Source organism: Cibotium barometz, chromosome 18 (assembly GCF_041138505.1).
Source record: "Cibotium barometz isolate CiBa-2024 chromosome 18, ASM4113850v1, whole genome shotgun sequence".
In the NCBI taxonomy this organism is placed as follows: Eukaryota; Viridiplantae; Streptophyta; class Polypodiopsida; order Cyatheales; family Cibotiaceae; genus Cibotium; species Cibotium barometz.
In genome coordinates, this window is record NC_141063.1 from 15799811 (window position 1) to 15809707 (window position 9897).

General features: G+C 40.2%; 1 protein-coding gene across 2 annotated transcripts in view; it reads left to right on the forward strand.

Annotated features, from left to right (window-relative positions):
• Window positions 1-2309, forward strand: part of LOC147628989 (uncharacterized) — a 12253-nt gene extending 9944 nt beyond the window's left edge. The window contains exons 17-21 of one of the 2 annotated variants that reach the window (XR_015267869.1): window positions 300-366; window positions 459-1294; window positions 1486-1577; window positions 1662-1728; window positions 1829-2309. Coding sequence is in view for 1 of the 2 variants with exons in the window: in XM_086812186.1 (XP_086668312.1) it covers window positions 300-366; window positions 459-595; window positions 1486-1577; window positions 1662-1728; window positions 1829-1990 (525 nt within the window). In the remaining variant the exon portion in view is untranslated. The remainder of the gene's footprint in view (window positions 1-299; window positions 367-458; window positions 1295-1485; window positions 1578-1661; window positions 1729-1828) is intronic. The other variant, XM_086812186.1, reaches the window with a different exon arrangement.
• The last annotated feature ends 7588 nt before the right edge of the window (window positions 2310-9897 follow it).

Consider the following 9897-nt stretch of genomic DNA (forward strand, 5'->3'; position numbering starts at 1 on the left):
CACGCTTAATCCTAGGCTAGTCCCTGATTTGTAGCAGATAAAACATCAGGCTTTGGAGGCATAATGTGTGGACCAACATATATGTATACATATTCGTATATAGAAATACATGTGTAAATATATATATACATATAAACGTTTGTGTATGCACACGAATATATATGCAGTCTTTGAGCACTTGTTTTATGGATTAATATTGACACAGGTGGGGACTAAGTTAATGGTTTAATGGACCATTGGATTTCTGCTAAGGTCACCTGTTCTGATAATTTATTTCATTTTTTGATTGCAATTTGCAGGCTGCTGTTTATGGTATTGGAGTTTGTGCAGAGTTTGGTGGGTCTAAGTTCAAATCTGTTGTGGGAGGTAATGCCTTGATGCATTTTTTTATTAGCATTTGTTTTGGCTTTGTTGTTGCTGATCCTTACATGGCATGTGCTCGTGTTCTGAGTGTGCAGAAGCCTTAGAAAAGCTCAAAGTAGTAATCAGTCAACCCACGGCGTTTCAGTCTGAGAATGCTATGGCTACTGACAATGCTGTTTCAGCTCTAGGAAAAATTTGTGAGTTCCACAGAGACAGAATTGACGCAGCCCAGGTATATGCTAATTGTGTAAAGTTTCAATATGGCTGTTGTGAGGATTTGTGCTGCTGCAAGTGTTCCTAGGAAATGTAAAAGCAGGACAAACAAACCTGTCTTGTGGACTAGGTAGCACGGGACAATATAGCTGCGAAAAATTGGTGTTGGGGAATGTTTGAACCCTGTTGTCATCAAGATTTTGTCCCCGAGGAGTGGTTGCCAACCTGGTTGGTGTTTGCATCCCAGCTTGCCATCCAACCCTTTCAAGTTGTGAAAGGCCTTGTTGGTTAAGAATACCATGTCACACTAAGCTTGAGGACCCAAGAGAACAATGTCCTACCTAGATGCCAATGAAGAGATTGTGAGTGCTGCCAGTAAGTGCAGCTGTGCTATTGCCACTGGTGTGCACTGCCAGCCAACTCTTCCTTCCACATCAACTTTACACATTCAGCAACTTGATCATGCTCAGGCTTGTGTGCTTGCCTGTGGGATGTAACTAACCCTATGATGTGGCATGATATGACATGGTGTTGGGATCCATTTTTGTTTCAAATTTTGTTGTTTTCGAAGCAAATTGGACTTGCGGTTTTCATGTTGGGATGCGCTGACAACTATGTTGGACAAATTATTCATTTTGTCCTATCGACATAATCCTGTGCACTCATCAATGGGGAAGGGTTGTGCACAAGCTGGAAGATGCTGTAGGCGTTGATCTATGTAACTAGGCTATCCTACCAACAAGTTCTTCATATTTTCCACTTTTTTGCTATGTTGTTCTTTGTGCAAGTGTGCCCCCGACGGTGTGCTTAGTAGATATAGATGCCGCTGTCCTGAGATGACATACTTGATTGTATGTTCCAAAACCTTTCTCAATGTGGACCTAAATGCCCTTCATTGTGAAATTGCAGGTTGTTCCAGCTTGGTTGAGTTGTTTGCCCATTCGTGTGGATTTGGTGGAAGCAAAGCTTGTGCACGAACAGCTGTGTTCATTTTTGGAAAGGTGTGCCGTGTGTAGTTCTTGTTGTGTTGATGCTAGATATGACTTTGGCTTAAGGACTAAATGAAGGCCCAAATGGTCTTGCAGGTCTGATCCAGTGCTTTTGGGATCCAATAACCAATACTTGCCTAAGATTGTTGCCATATTTGCAGAGGTGCCTCTCCGTGCCTTTTTTATTTTGAATCATCGTTTTTACAAAGGTGTGTCAGACAAGTTTATAAGCTGGTTTTGTTGAGAGCATTTGTATTTTGCAGGTATTAAGCAGTGGAACTGACCTTGCTACCAGTGAAACAGTTGCCAGAATAGTCAACATCCTAAGGCATATCCAGCAGACCATGCCAGCTCCAGCCCTTGCCTCCACATGGTCGTCTTTGCAGCCTCAACAGCAAGCGGCTTTGCAGTCGATCTTATCTTAAAGCATTGTTTCTCTATGCTACTGTATTGCCGCACGCACGAAAGTATAGTAGAACACAGTATTTACTATTCACTGATGGGCTTTCCACAAGAGGATTAGGTTCCACCCACATTTTTCTTCCGCACACAATTTTGACACTTAATAGTGTAGTGTAGTGAAGAGTCCCTTCAGGGAGGGTGTTAGAGTTTGTATTGTAACGAGAGGTGATTTACAGGGTTTGAGTTGTCAATAATGTTTGATCTTGAGGATCGATGATGGTCTTGGTCCGAGTGTAATATGGCGGTATATTTTTAATTCACGCCCTTTTGGGCTTTTGATGAGGACATTAGTGTGAGCAGACATCATGACCCCCCTCTCTCCCTCTGTCCCCTTCCCTGGGTTGCATGGTTTGTTCTCTTGCTGCCCAGGAAGCTTGTTTGAGTGGATTTCTATTCAGGGCATCTTTTTCTTGAGTTTTTAATTCGTTCATTACTAGTTTATGGTGGTGTATTTGATGTGTTGAGGCACAAGATAACGTCAGGTTCCTCCAAGGTTTCATTAACTTCCTCCAAGAAGGCACAAGATAACGTCAGGTTCCTCCAAGGTTTCATTAACTTCCTACAGTAATGCACTCACCTGCTTTAGTTCACCTCCACCAATGATTGAAGACAGGGACACGAATTTCGAGCAGCAGCAGCAGAGCATAATATAGCCTGTTGTTTACTTTAGCAATTTGGAAATTTGAGTCTAGAGACCAGCGAAGAGCTCGACTCCATCAAGTGCTATGTTGAAGGTTATGGCCTCTGTGTTTGTGCAGTATAAGGAGACAAGGATTAAAAGAAAAAGTCATCAGTAACATAAGGGTGTGGCTTTCTCTGGTAGCAGCAGTTTTATGACCCATTCCTTTGAATTTCTGGAGTTTTGATCATCAAATGCTTGCCTTGTATCTTATTCAAAAAAACATTTTTTTCAAATTAAAATAAGGCGGCACTTATATTACCTTACCACTGGAGAGATACATCCATAAAAAGAAATGGAGATTTGGGCTTTTTACACTAAAGAAGCCTAATTCGGGTTTTGGCTAGAACTGCTTTTAGGTTCTTTTTTAAGAAGTTTAATATTTCTAATAAAGGACACAGGTTCAACATCCACTTAAAAAAAGCATTTTTCAGAAAGGTTATGTAGTAATGTGCTGAGGCTAGATTTACACAAGGTTGTTTGTTGTATGCATTGCATATAGGTCTAGCCCAATACAGCAGTCGTTAGATTGTAAACGAATAAGAATTTGAACCAATTGCTCAGTGTGTTAAGTTAAATCAATTGTTACTTAGAGTAGACCTTGCAATGTTAGAAGGCATAGAACTTTTCTTTTTGGTGCTATAGTTGAGACATGGCATTGCTTGGCCGACCCATGACCACGGCCCTAAGACATTTCATAAAGCAATGATGGTGTAACACATTGGATTCAATATCAAGGGGGTACAAGCAGACCATTAAAGCTAGAGCACAGCATGTGATTGACTAGGCTGTACCCTTGGACAGTGATGTGCAGAATGCTCAACAATCACCCAGTACTTTTCACAAAATAGTGAACAATATAATCTCTGAGTTGATTGATAGAAAAGATTTGGTGGTGTATTTAGATGATGTTTTAATACATACCCCAAGTTGGGTTGAACATTTGGAAGTGTCTTGAAGCTACAGTTTGAAAAGTGAGAGTGGGGACACACTTTTCCAACTCCTAGCTTTCAGAGGTTTTTGGGCAACAAGATTTGTTTTGTAGGTGGCCCATGCAACCCATCCATTTCGGGAGTTTTACATAAAGGAATGAGATTTCATTGGTGTTTGATTGTAGTATTTGAATTTTGATAAACCTATCAGATGCATATAATTAGGGCTTGATAGCCATGTTATTGCAATAGAATACACACCCATCTATTTTTTAAGTAGAAGCTTAACATTGACTAAAGTCAATTATTCTATAGTGGAAAAAGAGCTCTTGGAAAATGTTTGGACATTTAATATATTACATCCTTACCTTCATGGTGCACAAGTTCAAGTGGAGATAGATTATCAACCCCTAATGGGTTTTGGCATTGCAAGGCTTTACATTTGAATTATAGTATTGCCTAGGGCCACAGAACCAAATTGTAAACTGTTTTTCGTGAATGTATGAGGTTCAGCATACTTAGGCGGTGCCCATTAATTTACCCCGTGATTTGTACTCCATAGCTATGCAACAATAGAATGCCACTCTTTAGAAAATATCTATTAGTTATGAGGTTTCCAAGTGGCTAACACGCATCAAAGATATATATATATTTTTCTGCAGAATACTTTTCTTTATTTTGTGTTTGTGGATAGGTCACCTAGAATTTATGTCTCTAAATTATTGGAGCAGTATTATATTGATTATTTTCATAAACACAACTATTTGGGCATTTGGGATTTCACAAATGTTTGGCTTTTATAAGGAAAAAGTTTTACAAGTAAATCAATCTCTCAAAGACTTGGCTTTCCATAATTACAAATCACGAATGGGGTAAGACCCCCAATTTACTACAGCCTTTATAGGTTTTCAAGCCTTTCCAGTGGAATACTATTGGCCCACTACTCATAACGATCAAGGGTAACAAGTTCATAATACAGCTCACACAATACTTAACCAGATGGTAAGATGTAAGAGCAATTCTTGATGTCACAACAAATTCTATAGCCAAGTTCTTGATGGGGGATTTAGTGGGCATGCATGCATGCCCGATTACAATATTGTCATAGTAGAACACTAATTTTTGGTGAGAGTGTTAAGGGTTCTCAGTCTTTGTTTATAGATTAGACATACTAGAGTGGAGACAAAGGTAGCACCACACACACACACATGCATCAAGCAAGTAGAGATGGAGAGTTGCACAACACTCAAAGTAGATTGATGAGAATGAGTGAAGTATAAGTGAAGTGTCATGATAAGGTCACTTATACACACTCATAAGAGTAGGTATATATGCTTGGGGAAAAAAACCTCCTAACGATGAAAAAAGTGTCCCAGCCCATTATTAGCCTACGTCCACTCATCATTACCATATAAATGGCCATGAATCCCCTTGTAATAATAAAGTGAACATGTACATGGATGACATGGCTGATCAATCCCTAAATGGCAATAAGACCAAAGCTTTGAACTTCTCTTGTGAGAGAGCCTTCAGAAGAACATATCTGCCTCATTGCCATGTGTAAAGACAGAAGTCAGTCTAGTCTCTCCTACAGTGATTCTCTCCTTGACATAATGATAATACACCTCTATGTGCTTTGTGTGAGCATGAAACACTGGGTACCTTGCACAATGGCTAATACACTTTGGCTGTCAGTGAAGATGGAGGTGGGGACTATTGTCCAACACCAAGATATGCAATAGGCGTTTGAGCCATATACACTCCATAGTCATTGTAAAATCTGCCCTGTACTCAACTTCATAACTAACATGTTATAACATCTAGTCCAAGTAGAATCACTGAAAGCATGTAGCTGAATATAGCTGCCCTTAGCATAGAATAGGCCAAGCGACTGAGTGTCTTGTAGTATCGGAATACTCGCTTGTACTCGCACAGAATATAACCCTCCTCAGCATACAATAGGCCAAGGGACTGAGTGCCCTATAAGTATCGGAATACTCGCTTGTACTCGCTTTGGTAGCTTGCCAATGCTTACTTCTAGGACTAGGTATAAGCCTGTCCAATTAGGAGATCCCAAACTGAATACCTAGCCTCGTAATACATAGATAGATGGGGCACCCAACAACCTACTAATAAAGTGATGCATCAAATAGCTCACCTTAAGCTTTTCTTAACTTGCATACTTTAGACTCTTGTCCCTTCTCAATAAAACCACGAGGTTGAGATACATAAATCTCCTCATGCAAATCACCATTTAAGAAGGCAGTCTAGATATCCATTTGATGTACATTCCAACCATGATTTACATTCCAATGCAATAATACACATGTTCGTAGTGATACTAGACATTGGTGCAAAGGTCTCATCATAATCTATGCCCTTCTTCCGAGTAAAACCCTTTGTAACAAGCCGCGGTCAACATTACCGTTAACTTACGCTTAAGCTTGTAAACCAACTTTGTAACAATGGCCTTTTTACTGTAAAGATCTGCTAAATACCGTGCATTTTTGAGGATTGAGTCGTTCTCATCTTGCATGGTGTGCAGGATTAAGTCGTTCTCATCTTACATAGCCTGCATCATCCAATGATCATTTTCCTGTGCTTCCAGAAAGGAAACAAGTTCCTCTTCATTGCATATAGTAGCAATGAGAGCATGATCCACAAAAGAATAAGATGCATGATGAGAACGTGCACGTTTCTTGCTAGGCAAAGGAGTATCTAATTTGCTATCTTGCAATGTTTACACCAACCATTTTAGCATACTCTTGGAGGACTATATGAATACCCTTTTCTCATCCATTGTATCATCTACAATTGCCTCATCAATAGGTTGATCTATGGGCTAAAATTCAAGCTGATTTTTAGCCGATATGGCCTAATTTCAGTACCTTGTTGAGCATTCATTTGCTTCAATCCCGTATTGTACAAAGGTAGCAGTGTATTTAAGATGTGCTGTGAGCATACATTTTGCTATTTTTTTGCATATGAAAGCATGGGATAAAGTGAGTTCTAAAAAAAAGACAATACCTCACCAAAGTCCACCTTGTGGATAGATAGTAGAGTCTACACCCTTTGCTTTCTAAGGTGTATCCCACAAAGATGCATTTCAATGTCTTATCACTCATCGAGATTAATGCATTGTCAGGCATAAGAGCATAAAAAAGATAACCAAAAACACATACATGTGCCAGAAAGGGCTTCCTACCATTCCAAGCTTCATAAGGGGTAATTGTCTGCAAGGCCTTGGTGGGGTATTTGTTTAGCACATAAGTGGCACACACATAAATGTCTCCAACAAAAGAGAGAGGCAAATATTGGTCTTTAACCATGCACGTGCCATCTCCTTGAGAGATTTGTGACACTGTGCATTAATGTTTTATGCCGCTTTTAATCATATATACATGAAACTCCTTTGACCTATAGTCTCTCATTCTCAATCTGTATAAAGGGTGCCAACTTTACATGAAAATCCTTTGACATCTATTCTCCCCTCCTCGATCTGTACGAAGGGTGTTAACTTTACATGAAACTCCTTTGACATATAGTCTCTCCCCCCTCGATCTGTATGAAGGATGCCAACTTTACAACATGCAGACACATTTTCATCCATAGAAACAAAGTGTCTAAAGCATGTAAATACCTCTAACTTTGTTTTCAATGTGGATATCCCTATGTGTGCCTAGAGTGGTCATTAATAACCTCTGACTTTGCTTTCAAAGGATACATCCAAGTGTACGTGGAGTAAAAGCCACAAATTAGAGATATCCTCGATTATTGATCCATCTTTCGCGAATGATGCTTGTTGCATCTTTGCCCAGAATGCATCCCACATACATTTTGATAGGGGCCTCAAGCTTTGGCAACTCTGACACCATTTTTGGGTTTCGTAGTCCGCCTTGTGTCCACCCTTTATGTGTGTGTAGTCCGCCTTTTGTCCGCCGCCCTTTATGTGTGTGTATGTGTTCCTTCTAAATAACCCGCTTAAGCCTTTAGCTAAGCAATGAGGTGAGGACCTTTTAGGCAGATATTATCTCTTGTGATTTAGGCCTTTAATTTAGCCAAAGATAAGGCTCAACCAAGCCTAGAAAAACGTCCTTGTACTTTCATTTCAAATTAATCAAAGAAGTACTCATGTCAATCATTCTTGTGCTTTTACTCTCAGCACAGTCACTTTGAGTCGCTATCAGACTCTGTAAAGTCTCCTACTCCTGCACACCATGTGAGCTCCAAGTTCCCACCATGGTATCAAAGCCAAGTTCCCACCATAGGGCTCATGTCGCATGCTGCTTCTACTCATGGTGTAAGCACGTCTACCTGATGTTATTGTCACCAACCTCTGTGCAGTGTCATGACGTCTGTCTTCTACAACCTACACCTTTGGCCCTTTGTTCTACATCAAAACTGCCTATGAGCTCTACCCTTTATGTAGGTGCTTTGGCCCTGCGCCTTGTGCACGCTGTTTGCCTGTAGCTTCAGTAGCACATTGAGCCACCTGTACACATATAGTCACCTGCGCATACACCTATTGGTTTCATCATCCTGCCCGACTACTGTGTATGCATTATTGACCAGTTCACCTGAACTTGCTGTGCATTAGAGCTCGCCAACTTTGCCAACTTTCTTGGCAGGGTTTACTTGCTTGGCTAGGTTTAACTTTTTGGTCAGCTTTACTTGCTTGGCTAGCTAGGTTTAACTTTTTGGTCGGGTTTACTTACTTTCATGGAATCCAAATGTGGAATCAAGTGATAGAATCCGAATGTGGAATTAGCTCTGACGAAATCCGAATGTGTCGGATCAGCTCTGATGGAATCAGCAGTCTGAGTTAGCTGTTTCAATCAGTTGTCAAAATTAGCTTCCACGTCAGTAGATTTCGACCTGGAGATTTTGCATTTGATTCCGACCTATTGATGCCATGTCGGGTTTCGACCTGCATATTCCATGTCATGAGTCGGAGTCAGTTATCGGAGTCAACTATTGGAATAAGCTTGTAGTAGGTGAAGCAAGCACTCATGGATTCTTCCAAAGCTTTGGAAAAGCTTCTTTCTCTGCAAAGTTCTCTAGAACAAATTTCCCTACTTGGTAGACAAAGATAAGACTTCTTCTCATGCGAGATGGGTTCTGGGAGATTGCTAAAGGAAATGAAGAAGAACCTGAAGGCACACCATCGTCACCTACAGCAGTAAAGTCCTAGAACACGAGCGTAATGACAAGGCACTTGCTCACATCGGCCTTGGTCTTGCACATAATCTTATCCATCATCTTAATTTGGATAGAATAGCAAAAGAGGTATGGGATAAGCTTGAGAATCTATTTGGTAATAAAATTAATAGTTATAAAGTTTTTCTCAAGAAAAAAATACTACAATTTGAAAATGAAAGAGCATCAAACTCTTCAAGAACATCTTAGCAACATCGGCTCTTTCCTACAACAACTTGGTGCATTAAATGCACTTCTCGACGAGGGCGAGAAGAAAGCTGTGCTGTTCTCCAGCAGCCTGGGAGAAATCAAGAATCACAAAGAAACACTTTCTTCACTTGGAGTGTCCTATGAAATGCCATACAAAAGTATCACTTGGAGTGTCCTATGAAATGCCATACAAAAGTATGGTAGCTATCCTCATCGACAAAGACAGGAGACTTGAGGAAGAAGAAGTGGTTGTGCTTGATTTAGAGAAATCTTTCCTCTCTAAAACCACTTTTCCAAAGATCAAGGCCATAAAATGCATATTGTACAAAAATCTTGGTCACACGGAGAACATGTTTTAAGAAGATGGCACAACAATAGGAAAAGAACCATGCTAACCTAGTTGTAGAGGAAGATGAAGATCCTAAAGATGTTCTAGAAGCTTCCACAATTGCAACATAGAATGCTTTATTTGCCACAATCAAAGGACTCGACCTCAATGATGAGGATAAGTATGCCTTGTAATTTTCCCTTCATCTATGTTTTTTTGTTTAGGTCAATAATGGGTCCTCTGCCTGGGCAATCCACCCAAAATGTGTATTTCTTTGTTAGTATGTGTGTGTTTCCACTATGATGTCAAACTACTCTCTGTATAGAGTAAGGGGGGATAGTTCAGGGAGCTGAGGAATTTCATGTGTGGTCAAGCTCCTATCAGGTTTGATGTGAGAGCTTCAGGGAGCTGAGGAATTTCATGTGTGGTCAAGCTCCTATCAGGTTTGATGTGAGAGCTTCAGGTGTTGGTACACTGTGATCTTTTGTATCATGTGTACACAGTCATGAGCCCAAATTATCATGA